Source organism: Elephas maximus, chromosome 4, assembly GCF_024166365.1.
Source record: "Elephas maximus indicus isolate mEleMax1 chromosome 4, mEleMax1 primary haplotype, whole genome shotgun sequence".
NCBI classification, from domain to species: domain Eukaryota; kingdom Metazoa; phylum Chordata; class Mammalia; order Proboscidea; family Elephantidae; genus Elephas; species Elephas maximus.
The window spans coordinates 122,964,542-122,986,642 of NC_064822.1; the positions used below are offsets into that span (position 1 = coordinate 122,964,542).

Consider the following 22,101-nt stretch of genomic DNA (forward strand, 5'->3'; position numbering starts at 1 on the left):
GAATATCACTGGTGATGTCAGACGGATCCTGGCTGAAAGCAGAGAATACCAGAAAGATGTTTTCTTGACTATGCAAAGGCATTCAACTGTGTGGATCATATCCAGTTACGGATAACATTGTGGAGAATGGGAATTCCAGAATACTTAACTGTGCTCATAAGGAATCTGTACATGGATCAAGAGGCAGTCTTTTGAACAGAACAAGGTGATACTGCATGGTTTAAAGTCAGGAAAGATGTGCTTCAGGGTTGAATAGGTCATACCTGTTCAATCTGTATGCTCAGCAAAAAATCTGAGAAACTGGACTATATGAAGAAGAATGGGCATCAGGATTGGAGAAAGACTCATTAACAGCCTGTGCTATGCAGATACACAACCTTGCTTGCTGAAAGTGAAGAGGACTTGAAGCACTTACTGATGAAGATCAAAGACCATAATTTTCAACATGGATTACACCTCGGCATAAACAAAACAAAAATCCTCACAACTGGACCAGTAAGCAACAACATAATAAATGGAGAAAAGACTGATGTTGTCAAGGATTTCATTTTACTTGGATCCACAATCAACAGCCATGGAAGCAGCAGTCAGGAAATCAAAAGATGCATTGCATTGGACAAATCGGCTGCAAGAGACCTCTTTAAAGTGTTAAAAACCAAAGATGTCACCCTGAGGACTAAGGTGCGCCTGACCCAAGCCGTGGTGTTTTCAATCACCATTTAAGCATGCAAAAGCTGGACAATGAATAAGGAAGACCAAAGAAGAACTGATGCCCTTGAATTGTGGTGTTGGCAAAGAATATTGAATACACCATGGGCTGCCAAAAGAACAAACAAATCTGTCTTGGAAGAAGTAAAACCAGAATGCTCTTTGGAAGCAAGGATGGCAAGACTCCATCTCACATACTTTGGACATGTTGTCAGGAGGGATCAGTCCCTGCAGAAGGACATCATGCTTGGTAAAGTAGAGGGTTAGCAAAAAAGAGGAAGACCCTCAAGGAATGGATTGACACAGTAGCTGCAACAATGGGCTCGAGCAAAACAACAATTTTGAGCATGGTGCATGACTGGGCAGTGTTTCGTTCTGTTGTGCATAGGGTCGCTATGGGTCAGAATCGACTCAACAGCACCTAACAACAACAACAAGGTAATGGGATGCACACAACTGAAAAACTACCTGTTGGTTTTCAGAGAAAATGCTTCTCATTAGTATATCTTTTTGTGGAATACTTATCAGAGTTTACATTTGTGGGCTCAGGTGGACACACGTTTATATATGTACGTACACCCAAAGTCATCAAAATATAAAAATCTTATCTGAGGGTTTTCTTTTTAACTAATATGCATGAATATGTCTACCATTGAGCATGGATTCGTTTTATTTCAAGAACTCCAAAAATTACCTTAAGAATGCAATTTTTAAACTAGGTTTTAAAAAATAGTTGAGAGAAACTGCACTGTTCTTTGTTATTCTACTAATGTGAGGGAGAGCTAAAATCATTGGGAAGAGCCAACCAGGGCATGGACCTGGCTCCAATGCAGGAGACCCTGAATGCCCTGCCTCCCAACAGGTCAGCACAAAGACATTCTGTTCTCAGAAGCAGGGAAGCCAAATGACTTGGGAACTCTGAAACTTCTTAGAGCTTGCCCAGCATTCAAGGGACAAGACTGGCTAGTGTGACTTCATTAGTACTGGTTTGCCCCTGCTAGAAGCATTGCTCAAGATAGCGTACAGGGGTCTTGAGTCCCAAAAGTGATTTTACTTTGAATTCACTGTAACATACAAGCTCCAAAACTTAAACTTCATAATGAATTTGTAAGGTTGTTTTTGGCAATAAAACTTAATGACTTCCTGACTCTAAAGCATGCAAGATTCAAGGATAATTCTGCCATGGTTTAATCCACTGTCTATACCTGGGAAGTTCACGTATACATGACTTGTTCTTAGCTGCTGCGAGGTTGGCTCCCAACTCATGGTGACTCCATGTAGGATGACATGAAACTGGACTGTTGTGATCCACAGGGTTTTCATTAGTTGATTTTTAGAAGTAGACTGCCAGGCCTTTCGTTCTAGTGCCTCTTAGTCTAGAAGCTTACTGAAATCTGTTCAGCACCACAGTAACATGCAAGCCTTCACTGACGGACAGGTGATGACTGTGTATTATGTGTATTGGCCCGGAATGGAACCTGGGTCTCCCTCATGGAAGGGAAGAATTCTACCACTGAGCTACCATTGCCCCCTATACATGACTACTGCCCTTTGTTTTATGCTATGCTTAATATATTTTAAGTTTTTCTCTTTGATGATGTTATTTGGATTTATGTAATTAGCAACATCTACATGGTGATCCAAGTTAGTGATACAAGCCATTGGGTATATGTAATTAGTAGCTACACTTAAACATGTTCGTTATTTCTTTTTTACATGGTGATCCAAGTTAGTGATACAAGCCATTGGGTATATGTAATTAGTAGCTACACTTAAACATGTTCGTTATTTCTAAAACCTTGTCTATACTCCAGAGTCCAGCACAGTACCTAAGATAAAACAGGCTCTCAATAAGTACTTGTTCGAAGAACGAATACACAATATTCTGGCCTGTTTTACACCATTATATTTTTGTTAGTTATTTAAATTTTACAAAACAACTTAACATAGTTTTCTATCTTTTGAAAAAGCTAAGACTGAGGTCCACAGCACATAAAAACAATCTTGGATGCATGTTACCGCTATCTGGGATTCAGTTAACTTTTTAAAATTTGATAGATACGAAAACCAAACTCATTGCCTTTGAGTTGATCCTGACTCATAGTGACCCTATAGATAAAAAAAAAAAAAACCCCAAACCTGTTGCTGTCAAGTTGATTCTGACTCATAGTGACCCTCTAAGACAAAGTAGAACTGCTCCATAGAGTTTCCAAGGAGCACCTGGTGGATCTGAACTGCCAACCTTTTGGCCAGCAGCTATAGCTCTTAACCACTACACCACAGGGTTTCTGACCCTATAGATACCTACCTATAAAACCACACGTGTGTGGGTCCATTGTACCATTTAAAACCCCCTGATAATACTGCAGAATCCCAAGAACATCTAAAAATAGTGTTGCTTCTTCTCTATTTAATAAGCATTGTAGATCTCAAAACAGCACCTTATACTGAAATGCAGCTTAAAGTGTACTGGCCTGCCCTGTGTAGACAAATGGACCTCTTCATGTACCTCCATCTTTATCCCAAATTTTCAGACTTTCTCTCAAGAAACCATAACAGAATGCCGAGGGGCTGAGGTACACACTGAGTTCAGGTATGTGCCAGAAAAGTCACCTGGGAGGGGGTGGAAGCTTGGTAACCATTGCCATGAGCCTTAAGGACTCAGGCATGCACAGGTTTGATACAAAAATGGTAAACCAAAAACCAAACTCATTGCCATTGAGTCAATTCTGACTCCTGGCGACCCTATGAGACAGAGTAGAACTGCCCCATAGAGTTTCCAAGGAGCACCTGGTGGATTTGAACTCCTGACCTTTTTATTAGCAGCCATAGCTCTTAACCACTACACCACAAGGGTTTCCACAATGATGGCGGGATGTATCTTTGTCATTTAGTGTCCTGGGGAGCTAATGAGAACTTTCAGACATGGTGGTATCTGGCCAGGGAAAAGAAGGATATCTCCTTTTGGGAAAGGATGCTGTTATAACCTGTGTCAAGGAGAGGCAGAACAACAGAGTAGGGGTACAGGGATTTGACTTCCACTTCTAATTCTACTTCTCCTTTCTAGGCCAGGGCAGAAACAAACTTCAAGGGAGGCAGAGTAGGGAGGAACATTACACTGTGGGGAAACAAACAACCCCACTGAAGTAGTCTCTGGGGACCCAGATGGGCTAAGCCATACAGGAAAGGGCAAACAGAGAGAAACCTTCTGGAATCTTCCAGCCTACCTCTCACTATAGCACAGGGAGGCTGGAGATCTAGAGCAGGTAAATAACCCGAACCCAGGCCCTTCTCACTCCAGAGTATATGGACTTGAGCTCTAGCCTCTTGGACTGGGTGGGGAGATCTGTGAGCACCTTGGCAAGGCAGGGAGAAAACAGGGAGTCTGAAGCCAGGAGCCTAGTCCCCAGAGAGTAAAACTAGGCCTGGCCATGGGAGGAGACCAAGAAGGCCAGCGCTCCAGCAGAAGAGGGCTGAGTGCCAGGCCTCCAGCGGACACTGAGACAGTGGGTCTTGAGGTTACTAAAAATTGCCTGCTAGGGAACACATAATGTTTCCTCATTTTCTTCTTCCTTTTAATAAAATTCCCTTCTGTTGCCTTGTGGTCAGCTTGCCAGTACGGGTGGGAGGGGTGCCAGACAGTGAAGATACTGTCCCAGGTTTCGGGGTATCCAGCCAAAGGAATGCTTGCAACTATCATTAGAGCTCCTGCATGTGTCAAGAACAAGGGCGCAGGATTCAAAGAATAATAAAAAGAGAAGCCCCTCAGCTTGAGCTAGCATGCTAGTTGGAGAGACTGAGGAAGGCTTACAGTGAAAAATAGGATATCTCCAGAGGCTAGCCAAGGAACAGAGGTACTCACTGGGGATCAGAGAGGGTGGGGCAGGAATCTGAAAAGGATCTAAGACTTGGTCAGGCAGGGGCTCTGGGGAGGGTGCAGTGAAGAGTAAAGGCAAGGAATTGGGAAGCAGCATAGCATATGGGGTTGCTTCTGGAGTTGCTCCTAGGAGAGAAGGTGGGCAGACAGATGGGAGTGGTGTGGTGTCCTGGGAAACTGGTCCGCTTGCTTCACCCTCGGCTCCTATGGGGCACACCCTCCTGCCAAGCAAGGGCAATATACAATTAAATAAAGGATTATTGTTATTAGTTGCCATTGAGTCTTCTCAGGCTTATAGCGGCCTTATGTATAACAGAACAAAACACTACCCAGTCCTGTGTCATCATGATCACCAGCATGCTCGAGTACATCATTGAGGCTACTGTGTTAATCCATCTCACCGAGGGTCTCCCACGCCCTCCTTGGCCCTCTACCTCACCAAACCTGATGTCCTCCTTTAGCTACTGATCCTTCCTGAAGACATGTCCAAAGCAAACCAGTCGGACAATGTTCTGTTGTGATCCATAAGGTTTTCGTTGGTTAATTTTCCTAGAGGTAGACTGCCAGGTCTTTCTTCCTAGTCTGTCTGAGCCTGGAAGCTTCTCTGAAACCTGTCTACCATGAGTGACCCTGCTGGCATTTGCTGGCATAGCTTCCAGGATCATAGCAAAATGCAAGCCACCATAGTATGACAAACTGACAGACAGGTGGTGGATATAAAGAATACATATTGTTAAATAAAACAATATTACTTCCCCACTCTGCCCCACCATGCACACAGATTGAATACAACTGTGTAACCAGCATCCAGATCAAGAAAAAGAACATTACCAGAACCCTGGAATTTACCCTCAAGATTCCATTCAATCATGGCTGTTCTCCTAAAGGGTAAGACCTCTCCTGATGTCTAGATTGTTTTTGTCCATTTCTGTACTTTATAAGAAGTCATACGGAATGCCCTCTTTGCTGGATGTGAAGCCTGTGAGATTCATTCACGTTGTGTGTAGTTACAATTTACTCACTCGCAGGGCTGTACAGTATCCCATCCTGTGAATATGCCACAATCAATTTATCCATTCTATTCGTGTGGAATGGCTGGGTCATAACACGTTCAGCTTAAATAATGACTCCCAAAAACTTTTTCAAAGGAATTCCAATTTCCATTCCCATCAGCAGAATACGGAAGGTAAAAATACTCATGTGTTAAATGAGATAGCAGATTGCAGGACAGGAGGAGTCGGGATCAACTTGACAGCAATGGGTTTAACTAGAAAACTTTTAAGTTAACATTTAAAAAATGGTCAGATTTCTCAGCATTTGAATGGAAGTTATCAAAAGGAGGACTTTCAGTGTTCAACATAAATCTTTTAAAAATTGAGTAATCTCTTTCTTGCCCTTAGGGGAGAAAAATCACATCAGATTCTATGAGAGATGACTGGAAGCCTTATATTTCAAGATGATTTATCATGATGGTAGTCTAAGGTCACGAATGGAATGAAATTAATAACGTTGGCCAAGCCACTGGTGATAGCTGACGGTTAAATGAAACAGCTTTTGCAGAGCCAACACTGGCTGCCTGATTTATAGCACAAGAATATTATATTCCTTTGGTTTGGGTTAAAAGAAAATATGAAATGGCTGTGATCTAGATATGTGTGGTTGCATTCTTTCATAAGGAATCGTATCAGTAGAAAATGATAAGGGTGAAGAGTAAGCTTCTTGAATCAAGTAGACTCATGAGACTATGTTGGCATCTCCTGTCTGGATGGGAGATGGGAGGCGAAAGGGGTCAGAAGCTGGCCAAATGGACACAAAATGAGAGAGTGGAGGGAAGGAGTGTGCTGCCTCATTTGGCAGACAGCAATTAGGGGTACACAGCAAAGAGTGTAAACATTTTTCTATTAGAGATTGACTTGATTTGTAAACTTTCACTTAAAGTACAATAAAAAAAAAAAAGAATAAAACATGGGGAAAAAAAGCATTGTATCAGTATTAATTTATTCTTTAAAATCTCAAAGTAACAAGAAACAAGGTTGTATAAATAAACTATCACTGAATTGAATACTAACAAAGTTCAGCCTGGTTTATGTGGATCTCAAGAAAGGTTCTTGCTTAAATTTCTACAGGAGATTGCACTGATCAGCCAGAGAGGAGTAGCATGCTTCTAAAAGAATTTTAAAACTGTAAAATTTACATCTGATTATAAAGAAGCCACTCGGACACTGGCATGCAAATGGGAATGTTACACAAAATTGCCTAGATTTGTCAACTCTACAACAGTTTAATGTATAGAATCGGGGGTAAAATGTACCCATTTACATAAAACATATAAGGTTTCCATATTCATACGCCTAATGCTTTTTCTTCTCACGTAAAAATACATTCATTTGAAGAGGGAGCAACTCATGTCAGCAAAAAGGATATGCCTGCATATCTTCAATCTCTGCATACACAAAATGGGATTTAGAAATTTTATAAAAGGCCACTGAAGCGGTTCCCATGACAGGATAGCCATAAAAAAGTTCTTCAAATGCATAGTTAAGATTTTATTTTGTCTCTGTGCTAGGCACTGTTCTAAGCACTCTACAAATATTAACACATTAATTCTCATCACCATTGTGCCATCAAGAAACCCTGATGGCACAATGGTTAAGCATTCGGCTGCTAACCAAAAGGATGGTGGTTGGAACCCAACCAGCAGCTCTGTGGGGGGAAAGACCTAGCGATCTGCTCCCATAAAGGCTGCAGCCTAGACACCCTATGTCTCATGGGGTTGCTATAGTTGAAATCAACTGGATGGAACCTAACAATAATAACAATCCTTATACTAATGTTAAGTTTGTTGTTGCTGTGTGCTGTCACGTTGATTCTGGCTCATAGCAACCCTCTAAGAAAGAGTAGAACTAACTGTCCCGTAGGGTTTCCTAGGCAGTAATCTTTACAAGAGCAGATTACCAGGTCTTTTCTCCTGCAGAGCAGCAGCTGGTGAGTTCAAACCACTGACCTTTTTGTTAGCAGCCAAGTGCTTAACCATTGAACCACCAGGGCTCCTCTACTACTATAAATCCAAAACCAAACCTGTTGCCGTTGAGTCAATTCCGACTCATAGTGACCCTACTGCTAGAAGGGCCTGTAATTATCTTGTTTAACAAAGGAAGAAACTGAAGCACAGAAAACATTTTATAGATGGTTAAGTATTTGCCCTCACAAACCTCAATGAATCTTACCTCTCCCAAAAAGACACATTTAATTCTAATACTATTTACAGGATGTGTGACATTATCTTGCTTCTTTAGCACTAAGCTAAACTCTTAAGGGACTACGGGCAGACGGTTCTAGTTTTATATGCCAAACTTTCAATTCAGGTATTGGAGGTGGCGGGGTGGGGATGGGGGACAGATTTTAGACAGTTTAAAAATCATATGCATATGGCAACCATTCAGAAAGACTAATTTTTAAAAAAGCACACTTCGGGGAACATTTCCATGTTTGTTTAACTGCTTAACGCAGCTGCATGGAATTCATTTTCTTAGATCTGCATGGTAGGTTCAGAAGGCATCAACATCAAGTCCTCCCAGCCCTGAATAAACAAAACCTCCATTTATGATCATTTTCAAAATCAGGGGTCCGGGAGGAGTGAGGTTCAACTGTAAGGGCTACCTTCTTCAGAGGTTTCCTTGAAGCCAGGCAATGCTCCCCAGGCAGTATTCCCTGCCTCTGAAAACCCTGGGTGGCATTAGTTTCATGTTCTAAAAAATCTCCTGACTTTTTCGTGATACTTTTGTGGTCAAGGGAACCTATAGTAAATATGAAAAATGTCACAGTTGCTTTTAGCCTGTGATTTCTCTCTCTTTTTTTTTTTTTTTTATTGTACTGTAGATGAAGGTTTACAGAGCATTAAACAACTAATACACATACTGTTTTGTGACGTTGGTTGCCAGCGCCATGACATGCCAACACTCTCCCCTTCTCAACCTTGGGTTCCCCATTACCAGTTTTCCTGTCTCCTCCTGCCTTCTTGTCCTTGCCCCTGGGCTGGTTTTGTTTTATGGGCCTGTCTCATCTTTGGCTGAAGAGGGAACTGCAGCAGTGACTTCATTACTGAACTAAAAGGGTATCCAGGGGCCATACTCTCGGGGTTTCTTCAGTCTCTGTCAGATCAGTAAGTCTGGCCTTTTATTTATTTATTTATTCTTTTCTTTTGTGAGTTAGAATTTTGATCTACATTTTTCTCCAACTCTGTAGCCTGTGATTTTTTAATTAGAAATTTGAAACTCATATACAGTTTTACGAAATGGGATTAAACAGGGAAGGAGGTGGGATCAGAGTGGATTTTTCCATGGTTCAGTCATATGTTCTTCTTAGGAGCCAAGTGGAGCAACGGTGAAGCTGTTCCCGTGACTGAAGCCAGGCTCCCTGGGTTTAACGACCTCTTCTCAAGGTTAAGTGGGATGCTGAGGTGGCAAGTCAGTCATTTTTACTCATGAGTCCACTTGAACCTCCTGATTACCGATAGCCTCTTGTCGTAAAAGTGGGTTCAGGCTTAAGGAATACTTTTCTGGAGATAACTATTGAGTATGAAAAATCCCAGAGAGCCAAGAGGCACAATGCTGCTCACTTGAAGCCTTTCCAAGCCCAGCGCCAGGGAAACGGCAGATAGAACCAGACTTGGTGTATAAAGCTGAGAGTAGTTCCAAGGACACGGCAAGAAATCACCTCAGATAATGTTGCACTTGTGTATATCAAATGCGTATTTGAAACCCACTTTCATCTCTTCTGTACATAGCCCTTGATGAAAAACAGCTGTAGACCTGGATTATTCCACAAGGACAGAAGTACATTATTTGAAGGTTTGATGATACCAGCACATCTCAATGTAATCAAACCAGAGTTTATAAACATGTCTAGGCAGAATGGAGGAAAAGCCATCACTCTGGCACCTCAGGGCGATAGCAGTCCCCTGAGGGAGATCCATTTCTGGCTGTCACCTGAAGCAAAGGTGGGGGTGGTGTTTCCTTCAGGCTATAGGATCAGAGTTGTAAACTCTGCTGAGAAATGCTTACAAACTAGAACCCCTTCACTCCTATCTGAGCCATGAATCCATTGAAACATTCTGTCTATCTCGGTGGGTCTCCTTAAATATTTGATTTCAATCACCCTGGAAACAGTAAAAAACAAAGAAACAAAACTCAGCAACTGCAGAGGAAGGCTTATTCAGGCTGCAGGCTCATCAGCTCTCCCTGGCTGCTGGGGCAGAAGCGCGCAGCCCCTGACCCCCTCATCACACACCTGCCACATTTCGTGTGAACACGTCAAACCTTCAAGCCTACTCCATTAATCATCCTGCTCGAGAATCTATGAAACAAGGTTCATATTACTTGGAGAGCGGTGTGAAGGGGCCTCTGAGGTCAGGACACAAGACCACACAAAACGAAGGTGCCCACCATATCCATCATCTTGTAATCTGCTTCCAGTTCCATAATCCCCAAATGTCCGGGTCTGAACATTTCCTCTTCAACGTGGATCAAAATGATTCATGTACAAAGGGCTCTGACCACCTTCCGACCCCCAAGAAAATCATTAACCATTTCTACAAGTCAAACAGCTCTGGCACTGCAGACATCTGCTCCACGCAAATGGCTAAGGACCCAGACGTTTCAATGATTCTATCATGAATGTTTCTCCACACACCATAAAAACAAAATTTGATTTGACCTAAAGAATAAAGAATACATGGCTAACTGTCCAGGGATACACTAACGCATTTAGACTGGGTAAAGGAAAGGGATACTATAGCTTTCATTGCACTGTTTAATAATGAGTTCAAGGAAACTAATGTTTTAAGAAAATAAATGAATCAAGAGGATTAGACATATTTAAGATTATAAAGTAGTATTCTTGGAAACTCTATAGGGCAGTTCTACTCTGCCCTATGGGGTCGCTATGAGTCGGAATCGACTTGACGGCACTGGGTACTGGGTTATACTGCATTTTATATTACCACAGGATTATTTTTCATTTGGATTTCAAATCACGTTATAAATATCTTGTGCGAATACTCACCGCACAAGGAAGTTCAGAGACATCACATGAAGGACTCGAAGTCACACAGTTGTTCAGAAGGTTGGGCTGAGAAGCCCACATCACATTCGTGTTCGCCTTTCACCAAACTCAACTCAAGCTCATTGCCATTGAGCTGATGCTGACTCATAGCGACCGTAAAGGACAGAGTAGAACTGCCCCACAGGGTTTCCAAAGAGTGGCTGGTGAATTTGAACTGCTGAACTTTTGGTTAGCAGCAGAGCTCTTAATCACTGTGACACCAGGGCTCCATTCTCCTCTCTCAGTAGGTATTATTTTCAAGATTTTATGCTATAAACCTCCTAATTCTCTCAAATACTTTACCATAAAGATTGCACCACAAGATAATGTTATGCTATAAACCTCCTAATTTCCTCAAGTACTTTGCCAGAGAGATTCACCCTATAGGTCATGTGACTATTATTACAGGATTTGCTTATTTCAAAGCATACATTCCTAGGGTCCTGACACACACACAGTTATGGGACAAAGTTGAGACCTGAATCCAAATACATCTTATTCCAGCCATCCCAAAATGCACCAGTTGCCGTTGATTCCAACTCATGATGACCTCATGTGTGTCAGAGTAGAACTGTGCTCCAGAAGATTTTCAAGGGCTGCAACATTACACATGCGGGTTGCCAGGCCGTTCTTCCACAGCACTGCTGGGTAGAAAAAAATTGCCAACCTTTCGGTTAGTAGTCAAGCGTAAACTGCTTATGCCAACCAGGGAACCTATCCCAAAATATTCAGGAATATTTTCAGAATTCTCAGTCCTCCATAAAAGTTAATCTTTTGAGCTCTTTGTATCATTTTTGTAACTTCAAAGTGTGAAATTATTTCAGAATAAAAAATGAAAAGAGTTAACCTGTTATTACTCATTGCCTCTAGAAGGAAACGGAAAATGGTTTTCGATAAGAGGCAGGAGATGATGAAGGTGGGCACGGTAGAGGCAGGATGGCAAAGGCATTGTGTCCTGCTGTTGCAAGTTTGGGAGAGCGTGGAAGGGAAAGTAATATTGGTAATGATCCAAAAGTTGATAAGAATACTGGTTTTTTCTTTCTTTCAGTCAACAAATTCTGATTCAATATCTCCTCTATGCCAGGCACTGTGCTGGGTACTGGCAGTATCAGGTGACTAACGTAAAGAGCTGGCCCTCCTGAACTCAGTCTGGAGAAGGAGACAGAGATGCTAAGCAGAAATATAAAACTACACACTAACAGCCACAATGCAGGTATCTACATGGTGCTGTGTGAGCCCCAGAAGGCTTGGAGGATACTTCCCAGAGGAGGAGACATTTGTACTGAGGTCTCAAAGGATGAGTTTTCCTGACAGAGAACAAAGAGAAGGGCCATCCAGGCACAGCGTATTTACAAAGGCGTGCAGGTAGAAAAGATCAAGATGTGTCCTGAAAACGGAGGAACGTTCTCCAAGGCTAGAGCATGGGATGCAAGGTGGCAATGGTGGGGCAACTGAGATGATGCTGTAGATGTGGACAGGGACTATGATCCTGGGTCTGCCAAGAAGTGTAGCCTTTGGTCTATAGGTTGTGCGGGCCAAAGGTTTTTAGGCCTGGGAGTTATACGGTCTGTGATAAGATCACTTTGGTGTTCTGTGAAGACGGAGTGGAGAAAACCAGACAGGCGGCAGGGAGGCCAGTTATTTTGAATTCTACTTGGAAGGACCCTTCCAACTCGAAGGTTCTTGATGACGCTCTGGTCTAATTCTTCATGTCACATGTGACAAACCAAGGCCTGAAGAAGTTAAGAAACTCTACAATGCCATCTAGCCAGTGAGTAACAGAGCTGGTCCTGGAATGAAGATCCCTTGGCTACTGTGGGGTCCCTTCCACCTGTCTAGATTGCCAAAGAAGAATGAACAGAGCTAAAGTCTGGGTGCAGTAGTAGTGGCTTTAAGTTCATTTGTTGGCTTGAAAAGAAGAGTAGGTGAAAGAGTGAAGAAACATTCAAAGCATTGTTTTCAACATTAGTTTCAGATTCCTGTTGTCTTACGTACCAGACAATTAGTAAATGCAACAAAACTTATTTACAGAATAAAACAAGCAAAAACAGACAAGGGAATAAAGAAGGAAACTATAGGAAAGTGCCCAGTTGCTTTCTAAACTAACCAAAGTAATCAAGTACTGACTATTCACCCATACAGGAATTGAGAGTCATGAACAAAGTCCTTCCTGAGTAGCTGGGATGAATTCTTTCCCAAGAGCAGAGGGTCACTACTTCACCTATATTGTCTAAGAAGAAAGCCAGTTGGCAAAAATACTTTATCCACAGAACTACTATTCACAGGGTTAGTTCCCAAAGAGAGTGATCTAGGATGACTATCAAAGTCACTTTTAAGTGAGATTATAAGCCTAAAGCCCTACCCTGGAATTTGGGGATAAGGGAGTAAGCCTTGTTTCCCAAAAAACTTCAACCTGCAAGTGAAGCAAAAACTTCTCAGGAAATGGAAAACCAAACAGCCTTCCTATAGCCTTCTCATGATTTCACCCCAAACGAGATGATCTATATCAAGAATTTATTTTCAGGGTAGAAACTGGTTTTCTGACACCTGCGTTTCTCCCAAAGGGCCCTGCAGACTTCATATCTGAGCATGAAAGAACTCAGGGAACTCACAGGCGCCAGGCCTGGCAGAGGCTTCTTCTCACAATGTGATTCATGCCCAGCCCCTCTGTTTGAGCTAAAGTGGGTAGCAGGCCACGGGAAGACCATCGTCTTCAAAACTGTGTATCACATTGTAAATCTCAAACCATTACAAGAAATAGAGCACACCATGTCTTCAACTGGTCACAGATGGGACAGAATCAGCCACAATACTAAATTCACAGAGGTGGAGTGCGTTCGCATTTGCGGAGCCAGGATGTGTGATCCAAAAGATGTGTGTGGGGAAGTTAATACTATATGTCGTTTGACTGCTGTGGGCCTGTTCCATGTCAATAGCAATGTGTTTTTTCCAAAACAACTCTGACACCATCCCTGACGTCATTCTGGTCTGCGAAACCTAGTGGACTCTTACCAGGTACTGAAGTCGCTGGCGCTCAGTTTCAGGGGTGAATTCCGAAGACATGGGGATGATTTCTCCACTTCTGATGATTATGGCCCTGAAATGGTGAAAACGCATTGTCAACCATCAATCCTGTAAGTACCCTAATTCTATGATAACCATAGCTTGGTTCAGAACACACATGAAATGCCTGGGAGACATCCTCTCCTCCAACCTGCATGGAAAAATTCACTGTTACCAACTCTGGGCATTTCACCATGGTGTTGTCATTGTGTGCCATCTAGTTGATTTTGACTCACAGCTACCCTATATGACAGAGTAGAACTGCTCCATAGGGTTTCCCAGGCTGTAATCTTTACTGGAGCAGATTACCAGGTCTTTTCTCTTGGTGGAGCTGCTGGTGGGTTCGAACTGCTGGCCTTTTGGTTAACAGCCAGGTGCTTAACCATTACACCACCAGGGATCCTTCTCACCATGGCATGGGCATCTCTATTTTAAGCACATCACATTCTAGTTAGTGTATGTTTACCTATTCTGCTAGTTTAACCTTAAAACCCTAGCATGGAGCACAGTACCTGGGCACATGATAGATGTTCAGTGAATAAACAGATAAATGAATGAATGGATGATGCAACACAGGCTGTTGCTAGACCTGTGCTATCCAGTAGAACCTTTCATGATGATGGAAACGTTTTTTATTTATGCTGCCCAATATGGCAGCCACTAGCCAGATGTGAAGGAGCCCTGGGGCTCAATGGTTAAGCACTGAGCTGCTAACCAAAAGGGTGGTTGTTTGAACATGCCTAGACCTGGTGATCTGCTCCTATAAAGATTACAGCCCAGAAAACTCTATGGGCAGATATACTCCATCGCATGGAGTCACTATGAGTCTAAATTGATTCAGTGGTACCTAACAACAACAGCCAGATGCAGCTATTAAGCACCTGAGGAAGTGAATTTTTAATCTTATTTAATTTTAATTAATTTAACTTTAAATTCAAGTAGTCACATGTAGCTAGTGGCTAATGTATTAGTGCAGCTCTAGACCTTTTATACTGAAAGTGCCCATGGACCAGCAGCACTGACCTCACCTGGGAGCTTATTAGAAATGCACAATCTCAGGTTCCATCCCAGATTTAACTATATTAGAATCTGCATTTTAATAGGATCCCCAAGTGATCATATGCATATTAAAATCTGAGAAGGCTGGGCCTAGACTCCTGCTTTTCTAGGGTAATATCCCTGGTCCAGGAAAAGCCAAACTCATCTTAAGCTCAAGAAACGCACACACAAAATTGCGCCCCAGAGCTGCTGCTGATTCAAGGACTTTTGAGAGATCAGCGTTCCTCAAAGCAGATGCCTGAAGGAGCAGCTGCAGGATCGATAACGGTGGAGCAATCTTTCCTAGGCCCATTCCCAGTGGTGTCTCCTGTTCTCAGATCTTCTGGTTTGAGATGGTTCCTGACAGCCACTTTCCAGCTATTGATCGGTTGTGGCGGAACGTTGCCATTTCTTCGACAAATGGAAGTGGCTTGGGGAGTGGCATTCCATCTGAACTCAACAGCTCCCTGGAGCCTGTGAGCCAGAGACCTGTGGGCTTGACACATTTCTCTGTAAAGGCCCACAAACATGGGAAATGCCTCCAAGGCGCTCAGCCCTGGGCCAATGACTGCTCTGCCCTCATTGTTTAGGGGAAGGTGTGTTCTTTATACTTAGAAACCCCTCGGTGGCACTCCCCACCCCCCACCAGAGAGGCAGCTCCTGACTTATAAACAATCCTTATAAATGGCTGCAGCTGTCGTGACCCCTCCCCCAGCCCCTCACCACCTGTGCCCCAGTTGCTGCTGTCATAGAAACTGGTGGGGGGGTTGGGGGGTGGGGGGGTTGGGGGGTGGGAGGGAGGGCAGGCAGGGGAAGAGATGATAAAACAATCTTGGGGGCTTTACAGAATTTACGTGTCTAGGAGGATATACAGTAGATGCTGTGAGACACTGGAAAAGTTTAGGGGAGCTGACTCTAGAAAGAGGATGCCTCTTCCAGTAACATTCATATCTGAGTGTCTTTCACTTCTTTTATTAAACCAAAAACCCAGTGCCAACGAGTCGATTCCGACTCATAGCGACCCTATAGGACAGACTAGAACTGCCCCATAGTTTCCAAGGAGCGCCTGGCGGATTCAAACTGCCCACTCTTTGGTTAGCAGCCGTAGCACTTAACCACTACGCCACCAGGGTTTCCTCTTTTATTATGCCCTTTAAAATATGACAAATTAAAGATTCCTTCTTACAGATCCAGAGACACTTTTACAATGCAATCGCCCCCAAGAAAGATGATATCCACTATTCACAAATTCCCCAAATCCAGTGCCGTCGAAATTAGTACAAATTAATTCAAACTGTGTTTGTCCTAACTGTCAGCTGAGAATAACTATGATAAGGGAGTGGAGGTCTTGACAGAGGGTAGAGAAATATAGAGAGCTTGAAAGGGGGCCAGGAAGGTCTAGGTTAGAAACCCATCTTAAAATAGCAAGGGTCCCAAGAACCTGAGGAGAAAATCACTATCTGATAAATTCCAGAGGCAACCTCCTCTTCCAAAATTTTGCTTAAAGCTAGTCTTAACTCTTTCCTCACTTTTTCCAATCCTTCCCCCCCAAAAAACATAAAAACCCAAACCAAACCCACTGCTGTCAGGTTGATTCCGACTGATAGACACATAGTTCTACAGAGCAGAACTGCCCCGTAAGGTTTCCAAGAAGCAGCTGGTAGATTTGAACTGCTGACCTTTTGGTTAGCAGCCGAGCTCTTAACCACTGTGCCCCCAGGGCTACCCCTTTTTCTACATCCCCCTAAGCCCAGCTTCCAGGCTCTGACTCAAAATCTATTATGAATTTCGAGATGGTGACAGCAGAGTATTAAACCAAGTGTGGACCATTCTGAGAGTAGAGCCTTGTGTGTCACACGCCCATGGAGCTGACCCTGATTGTAGGCACTTCATAAGTGGCTTCAACAACTGCATATGCTGATAAATCCAAATATCATTTCCAGCCCACACATTTCTATCATGCCAGAAGCCAGGGAGGCATTTTAGACTTCTCACTTTTCTTACTCCATGCATTAAATCAGTCACCAAGTCCTGTAGAGTTCATCTCCCCAATAGCACATGTATCTAATGCACTGTTTGTGCCTTGGTTCAGGTACCCATCAGGGCAAAGGCTGCCTCATGACTCCACAGCTCTCCACTGTTCTCCCTGACCCTGGTTCTGCCTTCCTCTAGACCCATGCTCCATACAGTCACAGAGAAAACCTTAAAGTACCACTCTTATGATGTCACATGCCTTATCTAAAGCCTGTCAGTCCTTCTCAGCACTTCCAATTTCCTTCATTATCTGGTTCTTGCCTATACTTCTGACTTCAGCTTTACTTTTGCTATTTTCATATCTGCTCCTCCCTTTTTCTGGCCATCCCATTCCCCACTGAGACTCAGAGCTCAGGAGAATGCCTGCCTGGCCTGCCTTTGATGCCCCTTCTCTGGAACCCTATTGTGTTGTATGCCTAGCTGTACCACAGTACTTTCCAGTCCTCCCTGTGACTGCTGGCTTTCCGCGGCTGTCTCTGACTACCCCAAGGGTGGTTTCCGTGCAGAGCCTAAATTGTTGTCTCTGAATCTCCGGCGCCCTGTGCCTGGCCTGTGGCAGACAGGGAACAACTATTGCTGATAAACAAGTGATTCAGTGGATGAAGAGTGAGCTGGACTTGAGTCAATGGACAGAAGTACCAAGAAGCGAGGGCCCTAAATAAGACTTTTCTTAGTAATAACATTATTACTTATAACTGCCTAAAAATCAACAGACACCAACAGACCAAAAAGGATGCCATTCCAACAGAAGCACCACTGAAAAGTGACTCAAATGACAAGGAGAAGCCAGGCAGGTGCCCCTATCATTAGTGGGGGCAGGAAAGAGAGAATGGATCCAAGGCAGAGAGTCAGTAGCATCTCCATGTTTACTGTTTTTAAATTTTGAATTCTCATGAATGAGGTACCTGCATTCAATTTAAATATTCACTGCTGGGGTAAGCCTAGCTAACTACTTTCTTAAATAGATAATTATATCCAAATCCATTTATGCATGGAAAATTCTTCAGTTCTGTGTGAACAACCAAGTTCTTTTTCATCAGGCATCCTGTGGATTAAAGATGACAGCATGTTTGGCTGCCAGCCTTTCCAGTCCCTAAATGGTGATGCCTCTTCCGATGTGATACCTGGCTTCCTTTGATCTCTCTCTCTCTTTCATACCTCTGATCTCGGGATCAACTTGTCAGAGTGCTTGTCTCCATTCTGGACTAGGACTAGGGCAGTGAGAGAGAAGAGGTTCCAAAAGGAACCGTGTGCAGGTGAAGGCTGACAAATCTCATACTAAATGACTAATAAAGCAGAGAAACATCTTTAGAGCTACACTGTCTCATCACAGCACCCTGAATACTTCATACCTCTGCTTTATCACTGTACTTTACCAAACGCTTTTCCTAAGAAAGTTTTGAAAAGCTGTGGGTGGCGGTGAGGATCAAGGAAAGCGAGACATAGGCCCTGACCTTTCTTCTGGGGCTCTGGGTCTGGACTTGTGAATATTACCGTGGTCAGAATTTGGATGACATTCCATTTATCTACCCAGGTTAAACAAACAAACCAGTTGCCACAGAGTCAATTCTGGCTCATGGGGACCTCATGTATACCGCAGAAGAACTGTGCTCCGTAGGGTTTCCACTGGGTGATTTTTTCAGAAGATGATCACCAGGCCTTTCTTCCAAGGTGCCTCTGGGTAGACTTGAACCACCAGCCTTTCAGTTAGTAGTGAGCATATTAACCATTTGTGCCAAGTGGGGACTCCCCAGCCAGGGTTTGGCCAGAGATTAAGTGAGAACGTTACGGGTTGGGGGGGCACGGAGGTGTGATTTAATGAACTGGCAACCACTTCCCACCCTGTACCCCTTACCATACCCACCTGCAGTGGCACGTCTGGAGAGGGTGGTCAAAGAATAAAAAAGCAGATAAATGACAAGAAAGAAATTGTGTGGGAGACAGAAGGGTGAAGACGTGTAAGTGTGTACATGGTGGGAGGGAGTAGTAGGCAGAGGGGCTGGTGCTTAAGCATATTCCACAAAGTTAAGGTCACTCTTTCATTCACAGAGACTAGAACTGAAGTTCACACGCCTTAATTTCTTGTCCAGTATAAAGATGGAGCATTACTTGCCATACAGTAAATAAGGTTTAATGCATTCTTATGAGTCAACCATGAGATCTTAATTTGAACTATGCACTTGTGCTGGTTTAAATGAAGTTAACACCACATATATGTACATGTATAGCAGACATACACTAAAGTAAAATAGAGGTTTACCTTTTATCTATCTTATAAGCTAACTATATCATACCCCATACCACTTCTTACTTTAATATACAAAAATCTGTACATTAATTAAGCCTACTTTAAGCTATGATAAAACAAACAAACAAAAAACCAAAACCGTTGCCCTCGAGTTGATCTCAACTCATAGTAACCCTATAGGACAGAGTAGAACTGCCCCATAGGGTTTCCAAGGAGCAGCTGGTGGATTTGAACTACTGACCTTTTGGTTAGCTAGCTGAGGTTTTAACCACTGCACCACCAAGGCTCCTAAGCTGTGATAGGTACATAGAAAGAGAAATAGATACAAGATTCAAAGTTCTTATAATAAGGAGCAAAAATAAGACAAGAACACAAATATCTATAAAATTGTTGGTAAAATGTGCTAAGAATCTGCCACAAACAAAATACTGTAAGAGTACAAAATTTTTGAAAGAATAGTTATTAAAACTTTCCCACGGATAACAGAGAAATACATTAGGAACAATACGACTAGTAAAAGGATGTTCCAGCTTAGGAGGGAAGAAAAGGAGGTAAAGCAAAAACGTGTAGTATTTTTTAAAATACCAAATTTTGCTCATCAGATTGGGAAACACTTATTTTCAAAATTAACAATATATAATAATTCTCATACAGTGAGAGAAAAAAGTCATTCTCACAATTGATGGGAATGGGAATTATAACTTTTAAATCTATTAAAATTAAAACTACATATCCAAAGGTTTAGCTATCTCACTTTTGGAAATATACCCTAAAGAAATTAAAAAAATCAGCACATAGGATATACATACAAGAATTCACACTTCAACACTATTTGCTGTGACAAAGACCGGAAACAGCCTGAGTTTCTACCAAAAGTGAAATGGATGAATAAACTGGGTTGCTTTCTACATTATGAGATACTATGCAGTCATTAAAAAAAAGAATTATGTCCATGTTTTGTCACTGGAGATATCTATGATGTATTAAGTGGCAAAAGCAAGGTACAGAGCAATGTGTGCTACAATCCCATTTTTGTAAATATAAGAAATACATAGAGATACCCCATACAGATGAGGTGTCCAGCTCCAGGCCAAAATCCTACATGTGACCCTTCAGACCCCACCACAGGCTTTGCCTAGCACGGCTCATGAAGGAGAACCCCGCCCCTTCCCCGCAGCAGGCTTGGTGCCCTCTCTAGAGAAAGTGCAGTTTAAAACTCAGGGTCTCCCAGGCCAGCCATGTTCATATGAGTATCTGCATTCCTAGCTTAAAAACAAACAAACCCAAAAGTCCATTGCCCTAGAGTCGATTCCGACTCATAGTGACCCTATAGCGCAGAGTAAAACTGCCCCATAAGGTTTCCAAGGCTGTAAATCTTTATGGAAGCAGGCTGCCACATCTTTCTCCTATGGAGCACTGACCTTTAGGTTAGCAGCCAAGCGCTTAACCACTGCACAGCCAGGGCTCCTATTCCTAGCCTAGGCACCTCCATTTGGAGGCTTCCTTGGTGGTGGTGGTGGTGTGGCATGATCCTCAACTGAGGCACTTTTCAGGAAACTCTTCAGAGACCTCTGTATTGTGGGGGTAGGGGGGAGGCTTGACTCTGACTCACTACTTTTCAACTCCTGCCCTTCCCCTTCTCCCTCCCCGTGGCCCATAGAGGCAAGAGTCTTGTTCAGAACTCCAGAGCAGTGACAAGTCCCCCTGCCTGAGCTGTATGCCATCTGACTGACCCTTGCCCTTGCAATTCCATGGAGGAAAAATGGAACATTGAGGAAGTGGCACTTTTTTTTTGCCTCTTGCCCGCACTACCACAGGAAGTGAATAAAGGCATGATTGCTACTTTCTGTTTGGCTCGTTGTCCTAATTGGTCATTTTGACACCTGACAGCTGGACAACATTTGAATGAGTTGGGAGAAAGGTATGGAAGTGGAGACAGTTAATTTTCCTTTACACATCTTTGTATTATTTGACTGTCATAGGGAATATGTATTCATTTTGAAAATTTTGATGAGGAATTTACTTGCCCAGATTTGGCAATATATTCACAGAAGGCCTAGAGTCCTGCTAAATGCTGATTCCTCTTTAAAACACTACCAGTGGTCCAGACTACTGTGTCCCAAGCACTAGTCCACAAAGTCCTACCCAACCACATCTCAGAAGTCATTATTCAGAGGTCAGGCACAGCCCCAAATGTATCCTATAGCTGTGTCAGGAGCCACTAACTGAAAAGAAGCCAGTGGCTGGATTTTGTTATAAAAATAAGAACTGGTTTGGCCCCCAGATACACAGTACTGAGTCACTCCTTAGGTTCACCCTTCAGCCAAGCATTAGACAGGCCCATAAAACAAAACAAGACTAAATGGGCACACCAACCCAGAGGCAAAGATGAAAAGGCAGGAAGGGACAGGAAAGCTAGTAATGGGGAACCCAAGGTAGAGAAGGGGAGGGTGTTGACACATCGCGGGGTTGGCAGCCATTGTCACAAAACAATATGTGTATTAATTGTTTAATGAGAAACTAGTTTGCTCCGTAAACCTTCATCTAAAGCACAAAACAAACAAAAAGAACCGCTTAAGTCCCCAAATGTCTGATGTTTATCCCGTCATTTATGCCATAATAGAAAACCCAAAAACGTAGTTTAGAACTGCCAAACATGCTTAAAAACAAAAAGAAAAGGAAAAATAAAAAAAGTTCTGAGTGAGAAAGTCATTGGGAGAGTGAAGAATTCGTCAGTCCCTTGTCCAGGTGGTCAGATTTCATTAATCTCAGCCACGGAAAGGTGTGAGTTTGTACAGGTGCAAGCCTCTCCCTTACCTGGGCATTCTGTGATGGCCTGATGTACACAGACTTCTCTAGGGACCTAAGAACTGACTTGAGACTATGCCCCTTAGGCACTGACAGCATACATCGATGTATGATTTATTCAGTGGCCATAGAGAAATCTTCAGTGTATTAAATCAGTGACCCTGATGAAGAAAAAAATCAAAACAGAACTCAATTGCTGCATTCATTGCCTGTGAGCTACCTA

At 42.9% G+C, this 22,101-nt stretch overlaps 1 protein-coding gene across 1 annotated transcript in view; it reads right to left on the reverse strand.

Moving 5' to 3' along the window:
* The window catches only part of PPM1H (protein phosphatase, Mg2+/Mn2+ dependent 1H), a 329,530-nt gene that overhangs the window by 95,087 nt on the left and 212,342 nt on the right, over positions 1–22,101 (reverse strand). The window contains exon 5 of the mRNA XM_049883763.1: positions 13,700–13,784. Within this exon, the coding sequence (XP_049739720.1) occupies positions 13,700–13,784 (85 nt within the window). The remainder of the gene's footprint in view (positions 1–13,699; positions 13,785–22,101) is intronic.